Genomic DNA, 27243 nt, shown 5'->3' on the forward strand with positions numbered 1-27243 from the left:
GTACACGCTCTCTTCAGCAGGGAGTGAAAGACCACCACAGCATCTTTAATCAGGTAGCTGGAAGAATGAGGAGAAAAGCAGCAAGGGAATGGGATCATTAGGATGATGTTTGGTCCAGTTGTCTTGCATAAAGTGAACCGAGAACAGACTGAGAGCTCTAGGTGTAAATTAAAAACCAAACTTGTGGTGTTGTCCGAGTTATTACTGAGGGGTTCTGTAGGGTTGCTTTAGGATCTGAGCTGTGGCTCTTCTCTTCCCCAGCCCTTGGGGTACACCACCAACCACCTCAGCTCTGAATGCTGTTTCTCCCTCAGTCCTTGCTCCTGCCTTAGGCTTGTCTCCTTCCCTGAGGATCAGCAGAAGCCTCTCCCCTACCAGTCTCCCCAGAACTACTCTTTGGTTGCCTCTGTTTGAAACCAAAGAGGATCCTGCCTATCTTTGCTCCAGTACGAAGGGCTGCGTTTCACCCGTGCACTGCATTTCTTCAAGCCCAGAATCCCTTTTCAGAAACCCATGGGGCCAGAGACCGACCTGCCCTGCCCACATCCAGCCCCTGCCTGGCCAGCGCCGCTCTGAGCGCACTGAACACGTCCTGAACAAAGCTGCTCCCTACCGAGACAGCGATGGCCCCAGAGGAAAGAGGGGCCACTCTTCCATTGGTAAGTGGACACAGTTACACACAAATAATCCTGTTTGCCTGGGAGCATCTTTCCTGGGAAGTATTTAGCACTCTTCAGTGACAAGGAAGCCCGGTAGCCAGCTGGCAGACAATCACATCTAGAGAAAGTTGCAGATATCTTTATTTCCGTTTCCTATGCTCACGCCAACATATTTTTTTTTTCTCCTTACCAAGAAAGGCAGACAATTCATTTTAACTCATTTTAAAAAATGAAGCTTGTGTACTCACAGGGGCTGCATACAAAAAGGGATGGATACACAGATGGAAACAAAACACTGAATTACCATTATGGAAATTAATTTTAAGAGTCACAAAGCATATTATTCCTGGAAATTGCTTTTATTTAGCAATTATGTTAACACCGCAAGAAGGCAGTTGGCATTGAAAACAAACAGTTCAATTTAAAAAATCAGGGAAGTGAATTAACTGAAATTTCAGGGCACTCACACCTGAATACACTCCACTACCTTGAATACTTAAGAATCTTCAATCAAAGGCTTAGGCTTTTGTTTGCTGAGGAGTAGAAGAAAGAGGATAAAAGAGTAAGAGAAACTGTTTATTTCTGAAGTTATTTATATGGTTTTGCAAAACAAAGTTAAACCCTGACAACCAACCAGCAAGGGAAAAAAACTGAAGGAGTCAGTGACAATACTGAGATAGTATTTTAATTTTTTTTTCCCCCAAAGGTTGTTTTTTTTTTTCTCCTGTAAAATGGCTTGTACTTCCACAGGTACAACAGCAAAGAAATTTCAGTCCATTTCACATGGTGTATAAAAGACCAATTTTACAAATATACCCAGAAGTTTTAGCAGCTGCTAACACTGTTTAAAGGTAAACATCACTTCTCCATTGTAAAGGGCTCACTGTGTGAATCCCTACGGTTGTGCCACAAGGAGCCTTCCAGGGGCTCTCCATCATATTTTTGATCTGAAAGGAAAGCGAGACCCTTCCCTAATCACCATGACACCAACAGAAGGGACTTCCAGGTGACTCAAAGACTGGTTTTCCTTAACAGGGCATATATTCCTCAAATAGGCCCTGTTAAAAGGATCTTGACAGCCACCAGTTTCATCTCTAGTTTGACTGTCCAAGCAACTCTTATTTCTGTTCCGCTCCAGTAAATGAAAACTCTGATCAACACAGAAAGTAAAGCTTTATCTTTACTACCTGTGGAGGCTGACTCTGTTCTTTCAAGACTGAAGTGTCTGCTGCAGTCAATGGGGCACAGTCTGCACTGGGCCTGCAGAACTACTGCGACTTCATCCTAGAAACTACCCCCTCTCCACCCCCCACCCCCCAAAAAAACCCCAGCCTTACTTGCTAAGTTTTTCCTTTTAATTCACAACACCAAGTGTGAAGACTTGTGAAGAGTGCTTATAAAAACCCAAATAATGAGAAAATCTGTAAGAGACATTTGCAACTCCAATTTATATTTTCCTTGAAGAGATAAGCAAGCCTGAAGGTATCTTTTTAATTCTCTTCCTTGTTTTCTTTCCAAGCTGTATTTACTTGTTTACTTGCAACTACATGGATAAATAGAAAATGAGAGGAGCCAAGAACTCACAAGAGGCTGAAAACTGAGCAGACAAGGAGGAGGAGGCATCCTTGGCCAGAATACTGCAGAATAACTGTGCTGTCCACAGTCTGCCTAACAGACTTCTGGTTCCTACCTGTTCCCATCAACCTACCTGCCGATTCCACTTCTCATCCAATGCAGCATGTTAACAAGTCTCGGGGAAAAGAAGACTTAACCATCCGTGACAGAGCATTCCTTTACAAAGAACAGACAAGCACGGCTCATTTCAGAAGCAGATTTGAAGCTCAACTTTAAGCAAGAGCAGGCGTCAAGCCAGGTCAGTTTTCCTACCACACTAAAGCCACATTTAAATGCCTATATCCATTCTCATGATGGTCAGATTGCTACCAACAGTTCTCTGACCCCAGAAAAAAGTGTCAAAACTATGAGCTGGCTGAACAGAAACACAACAGGCTTGGTGGAAGCTTCCTACCACTTTCAGAAGAATGATAAAATGGCGATCAAAGCAATCCGCTGCTGCAACAGCACTAAAGGGAGAGCTACCAATTGAAACCAACAGTTTCTTTTGGGTGTGTGGAATTAAAAACTAAGTTCTACTCAAAGACTATTGCAGTTTCTCACTATGATACGCTCAGCACCTCTGCTCCTCATTCAGGCTCTGAAGTTCTGCAGAACCCTCGGTGTTCTAGGAACTGCCATTAAAACACCAAAGAATGTTTTGTTGGGAAGATCACAGCCTTTCCATGTCATCCCAGCACTTCCTAACAAACCAAGAAGAACCCATTTTAGAGCCTGAACCAGGTCTGAAAGCAGGAGCGGCTACAATCACATTTCTGATCAGTTCCTGGTAGGCCTTTGCTTCAAGGGCGGTCTGTCCCTACTGGAATCATCCTGACAAGGCTTTTGTCTCTTTTGAGCCCCATTCTACCCTTACAAAAGAAAAAAAAAAGTTCCTCCTTTAATTATTCTGCCAGTACAGTACTATTACTGTACCCCAAGGCACAAAGTGACCACACTTTAAAAAAATTCATGACTAAAATGCAGGATCATGATAACTCTTTTGTACGAGTTGGACCATGATTCAAAATAAGAACAACGTTTACCACTCAAGTCATCTATTTAGATTTCAGCACTATCAAAAAGCTGCCAGGAAAAAGGAAAGTGTTACAGTAGCATGCATGGATGTGACAGGTTGGTGTTTTTTTGTTTTGTTTTGTTTTTTTAAAGATCAGACTAGAAAAATACTTTTAGTTATAAGTTATGCAGCCAAAGATGGTTTTGAAGCATTCAAACAGAATCAACAGTAACAGGTGAAAAAAAAAATCCTTGCAGAATACATTGCCAGCATTTGAAATGGTATGTAAGAAATACTGTAACACCAAATCATGAAATAAACTTTCAAAACAAAGTTTAAGGGTGGTTGTCAAATCTACTCACGCCAAACAGAACCAGTCATATTTATTCAGAAACTACCTTCTCCTATCGAGTTGTCAGACCAGTCAAAGTGTGTTTACTGAAACGAGGAAAGGAGAAAAGGGCTAAGTAGCCAAATGCTCTGTCATTTCATTAGAGCAGCATATGTGGCAGTAGTGTTTGAGAAAAATAATGCTACAAACTCCTGCCTTCCCAGTAAATTGAGCTCTAAGGGACTCACCCTAGATTTGAATACTGGTTAGTAGCAAAGTACCTGGATTCATGCAAAGGAACTGAGGAAGTTTGTTTCCCAGGTAAGAGGAGAGTTCTCCTTCCTGCAGTGCTTCTTGTGTTACACAGAATTGCTGAGAGAGAAGGAAACAAAAATCTTGCTTAAAACACAGTCTTTTCAAACAGACACTTCCCTTGGATACAAACCATTAGCCAGTCTTCCACTTCATGCAAGCCAAGAGCACCACAACCAGATGGTGTGCTAGTGTCTCCAGTGAGGATTCTCCTAACGCTGTACATGCCCTTTGCACAGGGTATAGCTATAGGAAGCCCTGAAGCAGCAATTAAACTGCAACAGTGAAGGAAGAAAGTAAAGAAGCTCGATAATGGAGATGCCTGGGAACCTTCACATTTACAGCCCATTTATGCTCAGAGGGAGACTACACATGCAAATCCTGCTCAGCTCAGCAATACAGTTGCCACCCCAGACCTGTCAAGCTGTTGTACATGGAGCCCGAGACCTCTGGCCACCAGCCTTAGCACATGGCCCATGGCCTTAATTCAACAAGGAACTTCTCCTGAAAGTGTGTTTTCATAGCATCTCTTGTGAGAAACAAAGTATTTCACAGAGTCCAATAAGAACAAGGTGGAGGTGAGACTGCCTCTCACAGATGAGGTATATGCTAAATAGAAATAATGCTGCAGTATGCATATGGGACCTGAGGAACTTGTACTGAATATAAACAAGGAAGAGGCACCTTCACGTTTATGACAGGAACCATGACAAGGAATTGAAGGCCAAAGGCATTTCTTCCCAATCTGGTTGGGCTGCCACTCTTGATGAAGATTAGCCACAAGGTTGTCTTGTGGAAGTAAGGACTCGGAATATGGAATCACAAGAGGATCTCATTGAAAAGGCACTAGGAAGAAGCATATAATTTTAGGTTAACAAGATTCATCCTATTTCCAATCACCAAGAGGGACAAAAACTGTACAGTTTGGGATTTTTTGAGAAAATGCTGCAGAAAAAGATTTTCTTTTTTTAAACAGCAAAAGCGTAAAAAGAAAAGTAAAGCTATTTTCAAATTATTAAAATGCTGAACATTTATACAGCAAAATTATATTAAAACCAGCAGCAGACAAAGTACGTCCCCATCACCGTTGGCAAGGGACATGTAAAATGTTTATAAGGTTAACTATAAAACAATTTTACAACCAAAATATGAACAGGCCAATTCAAGTATATATATACAGAATATATTAAAATCATATAAATTATATATTTATACAAAGGGCACAAATATAGCAAAAAGCTATAGTTGATTAAACAGAACTGAGCTTGAATGATCAACTTCATCTAGAGATGTGATAATTTTCTCCCAAATTAATCTTTTTTTTTTTTTTTTTTTAAAACCTGGATAGATTGATACCTCAGATACCAAGAGTACAGAAAGCAAAAGAAAAAAACCCCACAAATCAAAAAGTTACTCTGTATGAAATGAAACTAACAGTGGGCGGGGTACATCTCATATGAAATTCTGATTTAATTATTTCCATAGTAAACATTTATCAGCTCTCTTAAAAAGTCAGGAATTTCAAGTGATCCACTTCAGATGTACCACCCTGGTGCATATATTTGATTACATTTGAATGTTGTTTGATTTGCAAACATTTGAAAAAAATGGATACAAACACATCTCAATCTGCAAAAAAAGGTGACAGATGGCAGCAAGTTGAAAACTGAACAAAAATACTCAGCTGAACTAGAAATGATGCTCTCCTTACAGCATTCTGGCTAGTAAGCGAGCTTAAAAAAATAACTTATTTTTAATTGCTTTTTTTATTTCAAAACATAACAGCATATAACCAAAATCCATTGAAGCACTTGAGAATCTAAGTAGTCCCATCCATGGGCTTATATTTAAACACGAACTAAGTGCTTTCCTGAATTCAGGTCTATGTAAATAAGTTCTGTGTAAATTGTACCTAAACCTTCTGTCTGGGTGTGGCACTACCCCTTCCTTAATGCAGTTTTTAGAGGCTTGCTACATCTCAATTAACCCAATGGTCCTGGGCATGCAAGGAGCAGATAGGGTAAGCTTAAGTTAAGCAGAAATAAAAAGGCCAGACTACACATGTACAGAACATTGGTTTAAAAAACAGAACTAAGTATGTAAAAAAAGTAAAGCAGTTTCACCAGATGCAGGTTAAATGGGTAAAAAAAAAAAGAAGAAACCCAGCCATATACCATACATAATGAACAGTGGATATCTATTACACTGAAAGGAAATCAATGCAAACAGGATTTCCTCAGTTTCAAGTAATCCTTGATGCCTTTTTGGCCAGCTGTGTTATAGCATAATAGATATTTTAATAGCTTTTATACTCTACAATTTAGGCAGCTAATTTTTCTCTTAGATATCCAATTATCTGTAGTGAACATTCACCTATGGTTGTCCACACATTCTGTATTAGCTCCTTAAGAAACTATTCAAGTTAAATTATACTGCAAATTAAAGACAGTTACATTCTGTATGTTCCTTCTAGATTTGAAAAATAGGTTTTAAAGGCTTGTCAAAGTTTAGAAGAAAAAACCTTTCCATTAAAAAATCTTAGCTTAAAAAAATCATTAAGACACCTTTTTCTGATCCAGGGTACTAATAAAAAGATTACAAATATACTACAATTTGACCAAGAAGACTTCATGAATATGCTGCTTTAGAGCATGCAACACCACTGATATCTGTCACGTTCCAGGTATCAATGTATCCCAATTCCACCACAGTCCCTCACAATTTCCATGTCAGTTCCCCATCCCCACCCTACCACCCTATTAATAACATTATAAAAAAAGGTAAAATCTAGAGTTAGTGGCAAAATCTTCACAGTAAATTGTTAAAGAAAAATGTTATTGTGGTCATTGCGAAGTGATACATCAGTCAATTGGACCCTGAAAAATTAGCTTGACGCAGTTGTGTTCCCCAGACAGCTGTGTTGCACAAAACGGGCAGGCAGCATGAAATGCATGAGTACCGTGAGGCAGCGGGATTTGAGACCAGTATTTTGCAGACTTCTCAGAGCACACATGTCCACAAGGGGTGAAAGCATGAGTCGGAGGACCAGCATCCACATAAAAGCCTGCTTCGCAACCAAGCCAAAGAGGCACATAGGGACCAATGGTTCTGCACATAGGACATTCCCGCTCGTTGGCTTCTGTGTCGCTGCGATGTCCCCAGTTGTGATAGCCATGGACGTGACCACAGCTGAGGTACGCCCAAGGCTGCTTCTCTTCTACCACATCTTTACGGTTGATGCTGGGAAATGCTAAAGTGTTTAACCCAACGGGACACTGCGGTCGGGCAGCGTTTATCTCCTGTCGCAGGGCTTCGATGTGTTTCTGAGTTGGAGTGTGAAACAGTCCATCTGCCGTTCTCCACAGAAGGGTGGCTCCACACAGGTCAATGAGGGAGCCATCTTGGAGGACGTTGGTCTCATTTTCTACCTAGTGGTAGAACAAAAGGAGAAGTAGTTAAGACAACTGAATTAGTTCTGTAAATGCGTCATCTTTCTCACCAAACCCCTCCCTAGCACCCTACCTGATTTTGCCTTATTGCTTCCTTGTGGCCCCCCATTTGTCTGAATTAATCTCTTGTCTCTTATCCTATACTTAAGATTATAATGAGCACTGCTCTCTTATTATGTGCTTGTACAGGAGGTTCTAAATTTGCAACTGTCACATGCTATGGCAATACTAATTATTATAGTCTTCCTGCCTGCAGTTCTTTAGGAAGGTATTACATTAGTGATCACTAACTTCTTCACAAATAACCCCAACCTCTGAGCGTGCTACTTTTCCTCTCTAATATTGATTCTCTGTATGCCTTTGTCATGTTTAAGTTAAGTTATGATAGACTGAAGAGGAAGCTTGCCATTCTAAGGGCTGTATTAGCAGATTGCTCTCCTGGAATTCTTTGCCCATGTAGACTGGCAGAGGCTGCTCATGCGGCAAAACATCCTTTTTGGACTAAAAACTGCTACCCAGAACAGACCAGCTGTCCTGCCACTCAGATACCATTTTTTTTGACTTGTGGCAAGTATAAAGCATTTTTCAGAAGCATAAGCTCTCACAGCATACCTCAACAACAACAGGGAAACTCTTCCACAGAAACATTAGGGATAAGTGACAAATGTAATACTAGCTACATGCACAGGTACTGGCATAGATTATCGTTACAGCAGAGTGAATTATCAGCTGAACTTCTCAAGTGACCAGTTCTGCAACTGAAACCACACAAGCTCAACTTCTGAACAAATAACAACCCCGGCTAATTAGGCCCTGTATTTAATGAGGTATTCCATGCAAATACAGCCCCAATGTACATTGCCTAAAGGCTTCTCTCATCTGACTAAAAGCAGGCACTTAAAACATTTTCAAGGGATTGTGCCAAACACACGTTTTACTTTGCTGAAATATTCTTTATGTCACAAACATATAAGCAACCTGTGCTATTGCTAGCAATTCAGTAATGAAAAATATATATTTAAAAGGTTCTTTATGAAATTAAAAGAGGAAAACAGACCTACTGCCTGGCTTTATGCATAGAACGTTTGTAGAAAATACCACTAAGGCAAAACAAATACCCAAATACAAATATATTAAGTAGGTCACATGGAATCATCATGCCTGCCTGAGAAAACTACGAATGACAACCAATTTGGCATTTACATTTTAATCCAGTTTAAATTCACAGATTAACTGTGGATCATCCTTGCACAAAACACCTCGACAGTACAATACAGACTACAGATAACAGGTCACGTGTGTAAAGTACTTCCAGCAGAAAAATTCAGCAGTACAAGTAGATATGAGAGAAGCCTTGGTTTGATGCACTTCTCAGATAATTCCTTCACAAACAGCAAAGCAAAAAGCTTTCTCATATGCAGTGTGTTCAATTCATTATACAGTGTGCATTTGGTTTTATGAACCCAATCAGCGAACACTGATCACATCAATACCAGTGTGCCATGTAATTTTATTTAAATGAGAATTCAAGTCATTTTGGATGCAGGGAAGGGAATTTATTTCTTTTAGTATGTCTTTCTTTAGAAGCACTAAAAAGGTGTTTTGCTAACCATGTACAAAGGGCGCAATTGCAACATCATCTGTCCCAGTCCCTGAGGCGATGTTTGCCTGCCACCATTAAAGTGACAAAGCAATTTATGTACTGCAGGTTGTCTACTAAAAGCAGAACAAAATAGTCAAACTCCATTTTCCTAACTCCTTTAAGCAGTCGGTTTGCTGCAAAGCCAATGGCAAAGTTGGAAAGTCAGTTCAGTGCGAGTATGTGGGATACTTCTAACACCATCAAGCTAATGGGAACTCAAGGTAGCAGTAAAAAAGCATGGAGAAGGATATTCCTCACGTCACGAACACTTTCAGTCTTTAAAATCCAGCAGCTGGATGATAAAGTTCAAAAGAAAAGGGGCATTCTCAGCTGCTGTGAAGGTGCCCCTAGAACATCCTCTCACTTCCCGAGCCCTAACAAAGGGCAAAAGGGGCTTTTCCAGGTCTGCAGGCAGGACAGCATTCCGACCCACCCAGAGACAAAGACGACTTCTGGGGAAGCTCATCTGCCTCACTGGAAATATGGTTGTCTCTATATTTTGCTGGGCTAATTCTATATGGTGGATTTGGTTGTGGTGGTTTTTTTTTTTTCCACCTTCCTTTGAGGGTCAGAGGGAAAATGAGCGATGATTCTCCTTTGTAGGCTCCACAGATTTTGGGAAGGGGAAAGACTGAGGGTGCTGTGGGAATTCCCTCTCATCTCCCATGGAGAAGCAGACACATACTTTCATGGGAACCTGTCTCCTGGTTATGTATGCCACAGGTCTCTGTGAGGCTGAAATCTCTCACTTTTGGTAAAGGCAAAGCCAATTCCACTTCACAGGATACACCAGGAATATACTTAGAAGGGCTTCTGTTATCTTCCTCGTGGCAGGTCAATCAAACAGAAGCTGCATTATCCAAACTTGTTTTGCATGCAAGTGGACTCTTCCTGTTACTATAGTACCACAAAAGATAGCTCCCCATGCAGTAACTTCCAGATGGTCCCAGGAGAACATTCCAGAGATGGAGAGTCAAGAGCAAAGTTTATTTAGCTTTTACACTCTGTTATTTCAGTTGGAAAAGTGACATTAGTGGAAAATTTAAGAAGTCATGTTCTGTATAAGCGGAAACACAATAGCAGTACAGAATCTACTGTAACACACATGCTTAGATGATTTCAGTGTCCACTACCCAGGGACAATACTATTATTATACAGTCACCTTATGACAGCCTCCATGCAATGCTGGGAAAACAATTATCCCTTGTTTTGTTTTAATTACCAGTTACTTTCAACTTACTAGTTTCCCCCTTTGTTGAGCAGATCTGGTTTCCCGGAGAGTGTACACATCACCACAGACGGAGATTTCCCGCCAAACTCCGGGTTTAGACTCCTCTGTGAACCCTCCTTTTGGATGCATGACCAGCACCCCGTTCGTTGTCAATCCATCCATGTGGCCATCAGGATTTTTCCACTTTGCTGCTTTTTCCTGCATGTGACAACCACCCCAGGAAAGAAAAAGTTTATGGACTAAAGTGTTACACACTAGCATTGTCTAAAATATAACATTTCCCCACCAGCCAGCAGTGCTTAGACATAGATTTACAAAAAAAAGCATTTTTAAGAATACCTTGTGCCAGAGTGGTAACATCTTTTGCTTATGCATCTTCAATTACTATTCTATCTTAAATATTGCTATTTTTAACTCAGCTGAGTGTCTCTGACTGCAGGTCAGTTAAAGGCCTCAAAGGTCAGTAACCACAACAGAATACCGTGGCAACAGGCACATCCTTTTCCAGAATGCAGCTGATGGGCTCCTTGGTCTTCAGCACTTGGAACTGCAACAGCACCTTATTCACAGTAACTATCAAGAATGTATCAAATAAACCCAAAGAAAATCTGCTAACAGTTACTAAAGTAGAGCTTCATTGTTAAAGACAATTATGACTCTGAGTCCATACTGGTAATAAATCAGGCACATAAAACTGCAGTTTGTACTGAACACTGCAGCTGGTACACTCTAGTAATAAAAGTCTAATGACAGTATAAGTTATCAACTAGTACAAGGAAATTTTTGGGCTTGAAAATAACTGAGAATAAAAACCAGAGTTTGCTTGTACATAATTATTAGTAGTACTTACACCAAGAAATATATTTTTAGACGAGTCAAATCCAGCTGCAAAAATCCTTGCTGTGTATGGTGGGCTCCTGTCACAAACAATCCTGCATGCAAAACGGGATATGGTGCTTTGCGTAATCTGGGTTTCATCATTATTTTGGCTTCCAGAAATAGTATCTGTTACCACAAAGTCTATGGGGCTTTCTGTTGACCTCCCAACCTGCAAAAAAAAAAAAAATTAAGATAATGATATAGTAAGAGCCACAGAAATATCAAGCATTAAGGACAGTTTTGCCATGTTAATGTTGATGACATCACTAAATTACTGTCTACCGAATTTGTGGATGGCAAGATTTTCAGATTTGTCCTAGGCAGAAATACTTCACTGACATGGCATGACAAATTTTCACTCACTACAACTGATGTACATGCTTGCCCAACACACCTGCAATTCATTGTTTGCTATTGTCAACAATATGAAAGTATTAACACCTTGCTATTTCATAATCCAATAATAGCAAATTACCACTATTCTCTGTCAATTAAGAAAATGCTAAATTAATCTGTCATGAAAATAAAGGAACGTTTTTAGACCCATAACTCATTTTGATACATCATAACAAAAAGCTACCCACCTTCATGTTTTCAGAATTTGTAGCTCCAGAATAGAAGAGTTACAGTATTGCAGGTAAAACCCACAATATGATTATATTTATTCCTAATCATGCGCATGCATGACTAAAGAAATTAAAAAACTTGCTTCGGCAGAAATAAGACTGATAGTAGACAAGAATATTTTTCTATCTTGCCATTTATAAATTTTAACGCTAAAGCTGGAAACATCTAGGCATCTGGAACAGAAAACTTCATTATAAAATGGACAGAGGGATCTGACTGACAACAAACATACAGTGAGACTTTATCAATACTTATACATGCAAATTAGTGTTGCACCAACTTCAAGTGTAATTGGGAAACTGGAGTTGAAGAACAAGGAGTGGAACAGAATATTACTTTTATAGACACCTTGTGATCAAACAGAAGAAAAATTAAGAATATTCTTCACCTGAAATCACCTTCACAGTATCAGGCACCTACATTTATTTAAAATAACCTCCTCACTAAACATGATCTCATTGTCCCCCAAGAAGTTACATTCTGCTTAGCTTCTTGCTCTTCCAAGCCAGCTATAGAAAGACATGTATGGTTCCATCACTAACTAACATCTCTGCCAACTAAATTTGCTGTAAAGAAACATTATTCAAGAGTCAAGGAGAAGTGGTAATACTAATACTTAACCCTTGTTACAACTGAATTGATTTCAGCAGTACAGCGCTCTCTCCTGTACTTCTCTTCTGCTTTGAGTTCTACTTTGCAGTGTTAAACTTGAACATGTCGAAATTCGTGTCTTAAGTGACACATGCAGTCACTCTCTCCATATCACAGGTCTCAACTTGAGTATAAAATCTGATGAGCTTGCTGCAGATAAAGTGCCAAGGAAATACTGAAAAAGGCCTAATCAAAACCATGTGCTTCAATTTTTCACAGAAAGTAAAGTGACTACTAGAATACCCAAGAGACAGAGCTTAGAAACTGTTTAATATGGGACATTTCTGATTTATATAACTTGACAAGTTGAAGCTAAAAGTTAGAGCTATATTCTCCTGCCTTTTACAGAATTATTTCTAACAGACTTCTATTTCCCAGCCAATGCAATTCCTGCTAAGAGTCAGCACTGACCAGCAGCAGGAAGCTTATTCATAACTTCTGACTATTCTCTATCTGTATGTGAAGTCTCTTAAAGGATAATCAATAACGAACATGAAATAAATTTGTTCATAACAAGTTTCTGCCTGTTGCAGTCTCCCAAACAAATCTTCGTCTCAAAGCTTTTAGATGCAATTAGAGAAAAACCTGACTTATTTTCCCTTAAAGGATGACAAAACACCCAAGTGTTTGCTTCCTCACATCATACTCATCAGTGAACGTGAAATCCCAACATGCTTGGATACAAGCATTGACATCTATACACAAAGCTTTTGTGATTTTTAAAAGCTCTGAAACTACATGTAATATTTAAAGCAACAATGTAATTATATATCTGTGTCACAAGTATGTTTATACAACATCAAATATTTTACTTATTTGGTTTCCTTTGGGTTTTTTTCTGTTGAAAAAGCCTTTCTAGAGGATCAGTCTCGTTTATGGTGCCGCATTTCAACACCGGAAATTATTTTAAGCGATCCTCAAGACGTGGCAGTTTGCTCATGCTCCGTATATCAAATCAAAATGAGGGGTTTGAGATCATCTGAAAAAGTCCCTTGGGAACAAACGAAGAACTTGATGCTACCAATATTTACCCACCAAAAATTTTAACTCATTTGATGTTGCAGTCAGACTACAGTCACTACAGACCTAGTTCTGTTATTCAAAGTTACTTTTTACAGACTTTATTACTCATTTTTCTTCCATTTTCCTCTATAGCATCGAAGATTTTCTTCTTTCTAGTAATTTTAAGCTATATTTTAGGACTCTTCTTGTTAACTGTGTCATATTATGTATTATTTCACTAAATTATTTCCAGTAACAAACTATAAATCTTCAAACTGATGCATAAGACAGCATCTGCTGTCTACACTACAGGTTATTGTTAAAAGCTCTGTAAAAGCCAGGCAGTCAATCAATTTGCTAGTGTCTACTGTCAATCAAAGAAATGCTATTAAAAATGCTCACTCCCAAGACAAGGCAAAACCAGACAACCTGCCAGCAGATAATTTAACACTTGCAGATTCCTGGACTTAACAGAATTTCACTCTGATAATAGGGAGAATTGGACCATGCATCTTCTGAAGCGTTGTTCTTTAGAAAAAAAACAAATCGATGCTTCATACTGAATTATCTGCTTCTTGTATAAACTTGCAGTTATTTAGGATACAGGTTGCTACACATTTTGGTTCCCTGCAGTGGTACAAACAGGTATAAGCAACCCATTCTCGTCCAATCAAACCATGAAGGAACAGGTTCTACTCCAAATGACACATCAACAGAATGGTTACTAAACACTCAAGAAAAATCTTCATTTTTAGCAGCATACAGCTACTGCAGCATATAGACTTTGGGAGATGCCAGATGGAACAGGTTAAGTTTGTTATTACACGAAGAAATCTGAGCTGTATGTCACTAAGACAAAATAGCATTTGTACACAAATTTCACCACAGAATTAAGAAAAAGAAAAGGAAGAAAACACACACCCAACAGTAGAACAACAAGGACAGTGTGGTGGAAAAAAAAAAAAAAAAAAAAAGAAAAAACCTATTCCCAAAACCAAGTGCAGGACAAAAGAACAGAATCATATGAAATGTCCAGGACAACGTTCTAAAGCACTTGAACACCTCCCAGTTTCAAAGCCGGGCTGCAGGAGATCGTGAAGCCGTTTTGTTAAAGTGATCCAGCAGATGGTTGTCAAGTGACTGAGCAGGATACAAGTCAGCAGGGAAACGAGCACCCATTTCTGCATTGTTTCCAGCTTTCAAAAAGCAAGAACTTTCCTGGTTAGTGCTTTAAGTAATATATTCAAACACTTTTAAAAGACTACCCTAATTTGTAAGTAACTTCATGTTACCTTCAGAAAAAAGCTAGAAGAACAAGGGGTTGGACAACTACTATGCAGAATTTCATCATGCATCCACTGAATGTGCATTTAACCGCCATGGTTAAGAAATGATGTGTATCTGTGGGGAGGGTAGAGTATGTGCATGGTGATTTAAACCACTTAGCTGCTAAGCTATATGCATGAAAATACCGTCTTTTCATTTTGTTATGGAAAACGTCAAGAAAATTGGTATTTAGACAGCCTGAACACTGCTCTACAATGCCTTCTGAATTTCCTTACTGCCCCTTGTATAGTTTCCCCACATTTTTTATGTGTGCCTCATTTCCCATAAGGATCTACTTGTGCTGCTACTTGGTTATAAGCTTGGAAAGCATAAAATAATAAGGTATTCTGGGTGTTGCAATCTTCAACATTTTCCTGTTTCTAGAAAAACTGAAGAATACAAGTTACCAACACTTTTCACATCTTTCTTCAAAGAAAAGGACTGACAACAGACTCTCAAAGTGGAAAAAGGTGACAGCTTTTCTGTGAGTTGTGAATCCCCCTTATTTTCACAGGCAGCCAGCTCTAACCCAATGGATTCAGTCCTCACAGGTTAGAAGTGGTACCCTGACCAGGAAAACAAAGACCTCTGCCATCCCTTTTCCCTATTTCAGGTCCCACTGACTACTGTGTTACTAACAACAGCCATTCTAAAGCTTCTTGAATTCCTTACTATGGTTACCTTAGAGAAGTCATACAGTGCTACTATCCCATTTCACAGGGGGAAAGATTGAGATTAAAAAGAAAAAAGCCCAGGATAACACATGTTAGCAGCAGCCAAGGAAGGGCCTCAAGCCTTCAGACAATCCTGTGGTCCAGGCTTTATCCTTCCCTTTTCAGCTTCTGCATCCTTGCCAGTGTTCTACAAAAGCCAGAAAAACACATTTGGAAAGAAACCAGCAAACTGTAAGGATTGTCTATCCAAGTGATGCGTGATCAACAGTAAGACTTTACTCTGCGGATCAAAAGACAAGTGATCTGTCTTCATGTACCACAGGGCTGCACAAAACAGACCTCAAGTCACTTTTCTCTCACTGCCCACAATCAGATTACCAAAAATAACCAAAATCTAATGGCTTATCAAAGTGACAGAAACCTCTTCAGCTGCTGTCTGGCATCACTTGAGCAACAAAATATTGCTACAGTCCACCAGACTGTTCCTTTTCCCATTCTCACAGCTATCTGTCCCTCTGGGCCAAGACATGGAGCGCAATCCTGAGAGGACAGCCACAGACAGTGGAAACATGAACCAAGACACAGTGCTTGAGATGAAGTTAAGATCAAGTCACAGCATGACATTCCACACATCAAGACAGAAGAAAACAGACTGCACTGAAAAGAGGAATTTTAACAATACATAGCCTTAACCCTGACACATTTAGCCATTTGAGGGAGCACCAGAAGGGCTGAGACAATACCAACACAAGATTCAGCTCAAAAAGTTTTATTGTTATTAAGAGGGGATAGTCTGACCTGTTACAAGCCAAACCAGTCATGTAAGTACAAATGTATGGCAGATAATTGCCTGAACCATAGGCAGGCTCTCACAGGTGAATTAGTACATGGGTCAAAAGCAGGGCTTTTGTGACATTTCATCAGGCACCTGAGAGCTGCCGGAAGGAAAAAGCATGATCTGTGCTTGTGAAATGGCAGTCAGGGACATGCCAGTTGTGGAAGTGCAGTAGTAGGGCTCCAGGTCAGGCAGCGCCGTCCAAGCCGTCTCCGTGTACTACCCTGTGCAAATTCCTCCTCTACTGAGCGTCGGTGGATCTCAGAGGGGAGCAGGGGAAGATATGCTCTTAGGTGGGCTATGCTATACTTCACTGGCCCATTCCTCACTGAGCCAAACCCCAACTTTAGACCCAGAGCATCCTTAATTAGCTCCCTTAACCTACTGCCTTAGACAAGGGTCACTTGAACCTGCAGAGCACTGCTTTGCCTATGCTGCATCTCCTAGCTCCGGGCTGCTAGGTTTCATCAGTGACAGCTAAGCACCCAACCTACCTAATTCTTTATCAGTACCACCCCCCAAGCAAAAGCTGTAACCACCACTAGGATATTATCCAATCAAGAAAAGAGCTGGCTATACAATATGACAAAAAAGCAGCTGTTCTGGAACTCGTTTGTTTATTTTTTAGTGTACACAAGAAGGGGAAAATTCCAGCTTTCATAAACAGCTTTTCCAAATTTACATATAGGAAAAAGTTTCACTGGAGCTACTCAAGGCACAAAAGCGTCTTGCAGAGATAAACAAGTATCACACAGTAATCCAAAAGGATGGGTTACATTTTTCTTTTACTAGTCAATGTAGAAAAACCTATTTCAGTTCACTGTGCCTGCATGATCCTTCATGCAGCAGCAAATGAACAAGACTGGTTTTCAGTCAATCCCTATTTGGATCTAATCGTTCTAAAGTCACACTGAGAAAATTTTATATACAGCAAAACACAGAAGCCACATGAAGCAAAGACATCTTGACAGAGCTATTTCCTTTTCTGTCAACATCACTCAGTTGCTGACCCTTCCACATATGAGAGACTGAATGAGGAGGGATAATAACTTATGATAAGATGCTATAATTACAGAGGTTGCTGACAAGGCAGACCTGATTAGTCTAGATTAGGAAAGGTTATCCATGTTTGGTTTTTTCCAAGCTTGAAGTCTTAGTTTGTACAAAAATTCTGCTCTTATTATATATAAAAATAAGCATTGCCCAAGAAAATAACTTAGGTTACCAGAATGTTAGACGATGCAGAAAAATAAATGCATACAGGGAAGAGTGAAAACATGTTGGATAGATGGCAGCTTAGAGAAACTCAGCACAGTCCCCTATGCTATTTGATACATTCGCACACTCTTGAGGAACAGTTTCCTTTATTACTCTATCCCTAGTTTGTCTCCTTTAGTGCACAGCTCCCACACTGCCCTCCCTACCTTTGCTTTTACCGTCCTACTTCCCCATTCCCATCCTATCCACTTCCTTTTAACTCCAGCTACTTGATTAACTGGACGGTGGGGGGTGTATTCTTGTGCTTATTCATGAATCCAAACATTTTGTTCTAGTACTATTTGTACAGTTGCTACACTGTCCTTGCAGGAAAAAAAAAAAAAAAAAAAGTACAGCAAGAGCAGTAAGGATATTAACAGATGCTGGTGCTGGTTTGAGAAGAGCAGATAACAGAAAATTGCAAAGTACTCCCATATTAATGCCACTGGGTTCAACCATGGAAACTCCACCGATTGCAGAATACCCAGAAGAATATAATGCAAAACTGTGGTTCATATGTTGCTTTTAAAAAAGAATGCATGTATTGCATAGAGCCTTACCTGAAACATGTCCGTGTCTTTATCATGAGTATACTCCACTACAACAGTCTGGTTTCTGGATAATGTGTAAGAGATACTGTGCTGACCTTTACAGCTGATCGCCTGTTGAATGAAAAAATATGTCTATTATACACAGCTTCCACAAAAATATTATAATGAAATTCATTTCACTATATAAACACCTTTACTATGATCAGGAAAAGCAGTGTATTGTAACATTTTATTACAAGGCTGGGTAAACACATACAATAGGATTTTTTTTTTGGTTTATTTTTAATGAAAACCCCAAGCTGCACTTGTTCATTTCTAGTTTAGAAGTACCCAATACCTACCATTTCCATAGTTTAGACTCCAAACACATGGTTTTGTCTCCAAAATGATATTAAGTTCCTAACCCTCACAAGAACTTGTACCCCAACAAGGACTTGGCATTTAAGGTTCTTTGGTTTATTTGTTTGTTTTTAAAGCAAGTGAGCAATACAATTGATTTCCCATTAAGAGTGCCAGGATTTCAGAGATATCATTAGAGTTAGGTAGACTTCTAGTTATATCAGAAAGAGCCCACCAATTTTATATAAACTGTGATGAATAGCAAGCACTTTCAACCTATTTTTTCTAATTAAAGGGTACTTCTTACTACCTGTCAAGGGAAGCTGATCTCTATAGATATAGCATCTATAGATATTTCAGTATTTAAAACAAGACTAGAGGAGGACAACTCCTGTTATTCTGCTGTATCCTACTCACATTGAATTCCGTACTTGTTTAGACTTCCCAGGTGTACATCTCTAGGTCACCCTTCTAGTAGTCCAGCGACTACTTCAGACAACAGAACATCACCCCAACACAGGAGCAGTCCCAACTCGGAAAGAAACAGTGAGAAAGTCTTCCTTGATGAACAAACATATGAGCATAGTTGTTACAGCAGAGAGCTGTGAGGAGAGGCAGGGCCCAGTGATCCTTTCAAGACCTCCGAGCCTCAGCACACAAAAATCTTTGTGGCACTGATGATCGCTTCTCAAGCTTAAGGAATAACCCTTACTTCAAATGATTAAGTGGTGTCAAAGCTTAATTGTACCTGCTGTACAATGTAAATGCACTAGTAAAACCTTCAGGACAGAGGAAAACAAGCTGAGAAACTAAATCTATTGGCTAACAGGGGAATATATGTAAATATAAGGTCCATATAACCGTACACAATTATGAAAGGTAATAACTGTTACTGCTCAGAAAACACTTTGCAGACACTTCAGTATTGAATTAATAGGTTAATTAAAGCTTTCTCCAGCTTTCTGCTAAGGGGGGTAATTTTCTAGAAGAGTTTCTCAATAGCTCCATTCCTTCACGCTGCTCTTCACCTACAAAATTCACAGATAGGGATGATTAAACTAAGCAACTAAATATATTCCACTCATCTGTCTCACAAAAGCCTAAATGATCCCAAAGCTACAGATTAATTATTAAACAAATCATTAGAAGTCTTCGTGAATGTTGGAGATATTAAAAACATCTACGTGCATACTAAAAGCCTACCAAGGGTTAGCAAAATTATTTGACACAGAATTATTGAAAACATATACTGGAAGAATTTTTTTTTGGTAAACCTCGTGCATTTACAGCAGCAAATTAGACACTACTTTTACAACATGCCTCTTGTTGAAAGCTCTTAGCAACTCCAACACTTACTAAAGATTTAGGCTTAGGTGATAATACCTGGAGGCAAAGGATTAGGCAAGATGGCCTTTTCCAGTTCCTTCCAGTACTTTTTTTCTGCAATGAAGCTTTTAAAAAGAACCAAGTCCAACCATAAAATTTGGTTTCCCTGATTTTATTCCAACAGTCATAACAGCTGAAAGGTGAGGTAAACTTATTTGGTAATCAACCAATCACAGATCCTAAATTTCCTAGTTGAAATTTATAGTGTTTTGTAATAACCATGACACTGGCACACAGCATGTTGTAAGAACAAAGACTATCTCGAGATGCAATTCAAAGGACATCACTAACACTTTGTGACCCGATAGGACACTGAACTGTAAGTCTGAAGTGTGGCGTGTAAGAAGAGCTTTTCCTCTACACACGTTTGACAACTAACAAGTGGATCTGGAGCCCTGAGCAGGTCTCCAGTATTCCTAGAATATAAATGAAATAAAGTGATGAACAGGAGACTGGTACACCTTGCATTTTAAGCATAATATAAAAGTAAACAATTTATATTCATATTATCAGATTCAAAAAGCAATAGCTTTCACACACAAAAATTTTCATTCATTTCCACAAAACTGTGCTACAGCTGCGGAGAGAAGGGAGGACAGGCCCATCGGCAACTGTTGGTCCTGGCTTCAGCTCCAGCCAGTCTGTGCAGCACTGACCACCAGCAACCCGGAAAATTCCCAGGCAGAGATGCATGCCCTAAGCTTATGCTCTTATCAGACAAGATATTGGATCAAATGGAAACTTTGGTGAGACCCAAAACTGAACGTTTTAAGGTCCAATAGAAAAATCAAGGCAGGAAATGTAAGAACTTCCAGAATTACTTTGTGAGGTCATGTCCTACACCTACAGAACTTGTTAATAATTCCTATTAGTATGACCAGGGTCAGTATTTCCTCTGAAATGTTAGGATAGGACATAGCCTTTCTTTTCTGTGTGTGTTCCTTTCCCCTCCCAACTTTTCTTCCTCATCTTATTTCCTTTCCTCTTTGTCTTCCACTCTTTAAACGCTTATTTTCAGTGTGAAATGCTGCATTTCATTTCCTGGAATTGTGTAACTGTTTTTCAAAAAGCTAAGAACGTTATAAGAAATGTTTCAACTTGCATGCTTTCACAGTCTACTCATCAACAACAGTTCCTTCGATTCAAAGACATTTTACAGGCATTTTAATTGCTGGTCTCAAAGCAATTGGCCACTTCCAAGTTAAAAAAAAAAAAGTATTTCAAGAACTACACAAAAGAGAACTATGAACTATTCACAATGACTATGACAAGTGAAAGGTAAATATCTTAATAGAACAGTACTGTAAGTGGAATGCAGCCACAGGCAAAATCATGAAGGATTTTGACAGCTTGAGTAGCTACAGAACCACACTACCACAAATCCCAAAAAAGTCTGGAGATTGATTGCCCCAACCCCCTTAAAACTGGTTTGTAGCAACCAAAATAGCGACATTGCTTTTTTTACTGCTTTTAGCATTCAAATTTCTAGACTTGTTTCTGCCAGTAGGATTTCCTTTCCCCAGAAAACCCTGATGTTGTCACAGAATTGCACTGCTGTGGTGACTGATGCTGTGAGGAACACCCAGCATCACAGCTTCTAGCAGATGACTTCAGAATTTCAGGCTGGACACCACCACTTCCATCTTCCAGGCAGGAACTAAAAACACAAAAGAACAAAAACTGGGCACTAAACCTTACCTGTATCTCCTCACCTCCACCCCAAGGCTGCCAAAATCCACCTGAGCAGTAGTGTGTATTTTCAAAGCTTGTACTCAGCCTCCACCAAAATTTTGAGTGTGGGGATCAACATCAACTTAATTTGAGAGCAGTTTTCTCCTATCTTTTAGGTGCTTAAAAGTTTAAAGAAAATCATCAATTGAGAACAGGCAAAAAGCAAACTAAATTAGTTCCCAACAGAAATAAATGCTGGAAAAACTTTGCTAATGTACATAGCCTGAGTCTGCCAAATAAATGGGAGCCACATGGCTGACTCCAGACTGGCCATGGCATATGCCACCTCTTGTCCAGCAGGAATGCTGGTGGGGAGATACAGGCTACATTCATTCAGCCGCCTACACAACAGTTTGGCTTACATGGTTAACCACCTCAAACTGCCGAATTCCAGTAATTCCCTTTGGAGGAAACTGATAGCAAAGTGGAGACAGACAAAATCCCTGAGGAGGAATAGAGGGAACAAATAACAACAGCAAGAGATTCTTCCAGAATAATTCCACTGCTAGTGACTATGTCCACACTGGGGCTGAGGGACTTTAAAAAGTCCAAATGCAACCAACAAGGGATACCTGAGGTGCCATATTCCACTTGGCATGAAGGGTCAGATCTCCCCAGCACCTTTACAACACAGAGCCTGCATTAGCCACAGTAATCCATCCACCTCCACAGGGCTTCCAACCTGGAGGACGGCGTGCAGCAGCTCCAAGCCTCACTATATGTCGAGTCACTTTACCTGAACAGGAAAGCTCCCCTCCTCTTCACTGCTCAAAGCAAATGCCACTGCTACCCCCACTTCATGGCACTCCCACCGCCTTGAGATTAGCATTCCAGGGATTTAAGGTCATCAAAACCGCCGTTTGTTATCAGAGGCTGCAAAGAGCTGCATCTGAGAAGCCCCACTATCTTGCCCCCACACTAACGCGACCTAAACAATTTTTAATTTTTTTTTTTTTTTTTTTAAATAAAACTTTGCTAGTAGGTCCTCAAGTTTTCAGTTATATCCTTCCTGCTGGCTGGAATTACACTTGGCCTTGTTTTTTCCCTTGCCTCCTTACACACACTTTTCATTCTTTACTCCCTTCTCTCAGTTGTGAGAACAAAACCTCATTCCAGCACTCTGCACTCACAATCAAAGCAGCAGCTAAAGGCTACGGCTTACAAATCTGTCAGGTCTCAGTGGAACTAAGATCAAACAGAGACTGCTTTCCCAGCAGCAACACTGCAACTCAGCCAGCCCCTGGAACATCCCAGCCCACCTGAATTCTTTGCTCTCCACTCATTCCCCTGGAAAGATAGCTGCTGTGAGTTTTACCACCATTTCAAAAGTGAGAAAGTGCAATTCCCTCACCCCACGTATAAACACACCTTGTAGGTAAGGGGAATAAGAATACACAAAGGTTTCATTTAAAAAACAGTATTTCTTAGGACCCTGCCTTTTTTTTTTTTTTTTTTAAGCGAAGATACAGAAAAAGGAGGGAACACAAAACTAAAAAAACAACTCTTCATCAGATAGGATGTAGGCCCAACTGACTGGCAGTGACACACACCATCGGATTTGTAAACATACAGGGTTAGCCAGGGGCATGCACCACACTGCGTGGCACCACAGGCAGCATGGGTGGCTGCTGTCCTGGGAATGAGCAGAAAGGTCAGTACATCTGAAAAACCTGAACTGGTTCCTATGGCACAATGACAGATTGGTGTCAAACACATCTCCAGAAATGCCTGTATCGACCGTCAAGCTACAAGGAGAAAAAGTAGCAGCAGACCAGCCCTTCTGCAAGAGCATACAAAAAGCCTGTAAAATAATTTGACCCAAGATAGAACTCTTTTTCAAGAGGTTAACTATACCAGTGCTGGATTTCTCCAAGTGCAACAAGAAAACCTACATTTTCTTTGCACTCCTTTTTCATGGGGTACACTTTAAGAACTCTGAAAGCCCATCTTTTGCACAGTACATATTGTTAAAATTTGTCTTCTGTAATAAGCATGCCGTTGTTTCAACCAACAACAGTCATAAGGATATAGCAAATGTTCTGGCTTAATGATCAAATCTGAAGAAAGGCTTGCAACGTACACGTGTTTTGGAGGTCTTTTTCTTCCCTCAAATTGACATTAATTGTTTTAGTGATTCTACTTTTATATACTACGCAAACTTTACATCTATACTCAGCCAGATGTTCCTTATATAGGAGCATCTTCTGGTGTGCGACAGCTCTCCCGCATACTGACACTGATAAAGTTGCTCATTTCCTTTAGTCATCTTCAGCCCAAGAGTGCAAGAACAGGTCAGGAGCTCACGGCATGACTGCATTAACTTCACACTATTGGGTCAAACCCTCTGGGTAAGGAGTGTGAATGAACTAGAGAAGCAGATCCCAAAACTCACACAGCCCTTAGGCTGCTGCCTACAAAACTTGCAGGGAAGAGGTCTAATCCATTTCTAGAAATGGAGACTTTGCTGCTTTCTTCTTGCCTGTTTTTCCAAGGAAAAAAACCCAAACCCTTTACATTTGGAAATTTAAACTTCACAGTTCACTTGTGCCTAGCTAGCTCCCTAAAGATCACGGGAGGGACTTATTATTATGGTTACCAATGCTTCTGCACTATAGCAGAAGTGAAGGCTAAAACCCATTAAGGAAAGAGGCAGATGTCTTGCAGGAAAGGCTGTTCCATTAGAATAGGAGTTTTAGTTTAGTTAATTAGGTAGGATTAGGACAATAAAATGATTTATGGGAACACTTTAGTTTTCTTTGTTGGTAGTCAAGCTGACCGACACCATGCTGACGTGTTTAAAATTAATGACAGCAGTGCCTTCATGAGTTAAATGCTTTCTTACTTGGCTGCTGGCCTTCAATTTCTTTTATAAAAGAGAACACAAGAAACACTCAGGGTCCTCAGACAAAAGATCGTGCAACTTAAAAGGAAGCTCTAGCAAGGAAGGAGTCCTTTTAAAGCAAAGAACACATCACATTTCCACTGAATTTCTGGACAGACTGACTGCCAGAGCCAGCAGACATTAGGTTACCATAAGAAAACACACCAAAAGCTCATGATCATGACACATTGATATTTTGACCACATCAGAAAAGTGAGTCTACTTAGGAAGTTTCCCAGCAGATTACAACAAATGTCAATTCTTAAAACATTAACTAAAGACTGTTTACAATTTTACTCATCTCAACTTAAACCCAACAGTAACTGACCAAAATTACTGCTTCTGTAACAGTAGATTTCAGTAACACTGAAAATTTACACTGACTGATAAAGCTATTATATACAATCTTCCTCTAGCCTTTTGTAAAGAAAACAAGAGACGTTATCATGGAAACCTTAGAGGCTTCATGTACCTACAGGAGGGGCTGAAATGACTGTACCAACCAGGATAAGAGGCCCAGCTGTTCAAAAAGTCTGCATCTGCTTCCTGCACAGCTCCGCACAAGCCTGTCCTTCAGTGTTCTTCCTTCCTCTCCTTATAAACAAGTGTCTACACTGGAACTGCAACAACATCTATGCCCACATTTTTTGAATACCAATGCTAAGACCTTGTGTCCCTCAATATTTTAGCTGTCAATATTCTCTTGACAACTGAGTGTTAGGAAATGGTCAAAAAAGACCAAGAGTCAGTAAATGCACGTAAAGCAAAAGAATATGCCACCATAAAGAAATTTAATTCTGTACACAGCACTTAGTGAGCAATTCAACAAAAAATTTTAATATATATACTGACATTGCAACTACCTACTGGCAAACTGTTTCTTTTGCTTCAATACATGGTGAACTGAATAGAGCAATGCTTGCCTCCTGAAAGACACCAATTAATTGTAAAAACATTGCTAATTCTGTATTGGTCTCCAACGGTTTTGTTAAATTTGTTAAATGATGCAAGCACTAACAAACAGATTAGGGGAAAAGTTAAAAACATACATGTAACAATGGGTCAACAGATACTTGACATTTAAAGAAACCTTTTAAAACTATGTATGTGAGGCACTGTCTGCAATCCCAGTCCTCATAATCTAGTTGATGCATGGAACTTGGAGGCCACCCCTCTTCAATCTGCTAACTACAGATCACTCCTCCCCCCGCAACCTCATGCTACATGGGCCCAGTGCCTATGCAGACACAATTTCAGTAAATGGTCTAGTTAGTTTATTTACACTTCAAGCTTTTATGGCTTTCAAAGCATTCACAAGTTTGTTCTTATGTACCCTTCCATGCTGAGCATGGAGATTTAAGGGGGAGGGGGCAGAAGGGACACCACATTTGCCTTTTGCAGACATCAAAGCCATCTGCCACAAGTGCACATGCCAGGTTGTGCACTGCTACTCAAGCAATTTGCCATTTATCAACTCAATAGGCAGATGTTAAACGATTTTCTCCATTTGCTGAAGTTGTGTTGGTGTGCAATTTTAGACAAGAAGCCAAAACAGAGCATGTCACCCTTTCTCCAGAGGAGGCACCAAAATATGCCATTCACAGAATTCTCTACTTTGGGTACTGCAACAAGTCAGGAGGCAATAATCTCAAAGTATTTCTAGATCAGTTACTGTAAAGCTAGGTCAGGGCTGACAGACACTTGACTGCACTCTGTTATTCCAGGGAATAACGTAGAGTAGGCTGCTACTCAGACAGAAGCGAGTATTCAAAACACATCTTCAAAATGCCTAGTGGGTGTTGACTACATTGCACAGATTAAAGTTAGGTGGCCAAAACCATCATCGTTGCAGACACTTATTAGACCCGAGTCCTAGCTCATACCTAGGATTCCTGACCAGCTCTGGTAAAGCAACCCAAGTTGTTCCGTTTAATAATTCAAAGTATTAAAAGCAGTGTGAAATGGGGGCCAGTTTATACTAACAGGCATGGTTAGATGATACAGTGCCTCAGGAACTGTTTCGTAAATCACAAACTTTTGGAGAATCAACACTTTTTACATAACCAACCTGTGAATCATTTTCCTCCCAATCTCACCTTTTAGCTTTTCTAAATCTTAACAACTTTCTCTTCTGCTTCCATTTTCTTCCATCTGTGCTCAGCAACATTACATTGCAAGTGATCTTCCAGCCATCTTTAAAATCAAGTCTGTAGTTTTCTTCCTTTAGTCAGCTTGCTGAATTTCCTCCCCCAAGCAGACTGGAGCTAGACAGCTTAGAGGTGTAATACAAAGCTGCAGCAGTGTCAGATCCATCAACTACCCACAGCATCAATCATTTACCTCAAACTCCAGAATGCTCCTCTGGGCAAATTACTGCCTGCACATGGCTGCTACACTTTCTATTGCAACTGCTCCAGAGTTCCCTGCTGTGGTCCTGTGTTCAGGACACATTTTGCCTGCTTTGGAAACTCAGGAGACATGTGTTTATCACTGTCCTGTACTGAGTTTCATCAATTTGATATATGACCTTAACTAGTTTTTGAACAATTGTTTCAGATTCTTAAGTATATGCATATTCCTCTAAATTTTGCAGTTCACATAGTTAGACAACAATAATTTATTCATACTTAAAAAAAAAAGCAGCTATCACATGACAACTTCTCTTTTACTCCACCAGGTATTATTCTGTTTTCGTTATCTCAGCTGATCACTACAGAGTACATAGAGATCCACTCACTATTTTACAGCTTAGATTTCCACATATCTGTCAATACATATTACAACCTAATGATTAAAATACTTTTTGGAAGACTTTTTGTTCCTGTTTCAGCTTCAACCCACCATGCA

The 27243-nt window shown here is 39.8% G+C and overlaps 1 protein-coding gene across 3 annotated transcripts in view; it reads right to left on the bottom strand.

The window, feature by feature from the left end:
• Nucleotides 1–828: 828 nt before the first annotated feature.
• Nucleotides 829–27243, bottom strand: part of PELI2 (pellino E3 ubiquitin protein ligase family member 2) — an 80470-nt gene continuing 54055 nt past the window's right edge. For 2 of the 3 annotated variants that reach the window (XM_074908910.1, XM_074908909.1), the window contains exons 3-6: nt 18069–18170; nt 11108–11305; nt 10267–10455; nt 829–7362 (exon numbers count right to left, since the gene is read on the bottom strand). In XM_074908910.1, coding sequence (XP_074765011.1) covers nt 6796–7362; nt 10267–10455; nt 11108–11305; nt 18069–18170 — 1056 coding nt within the window. In that variant the 3' untranslated portion in view covers nt 829–6795. Of the gene's footprint in view, nt 7363–10266; nt 10456–11107; nt 11306–18068; nt 18171–18865; nt 18888–27243 lie in introns of all 3 variants that reach the window. The other variant, XM_074908908.1, reaches the window with a different exon arrangement.

This window comes from Athene noctua, chromosome 6, assembly GCF_965140245.1.
Source record: "Athene noctua chromosome 6, bAthNoc1.hap1.1, whole genome shotgun sequence".
NCBI lineage: Eukaryota > Metazoa > Chordata > Aves > Strigiformes > Strigidae > Athene > Athene noctua.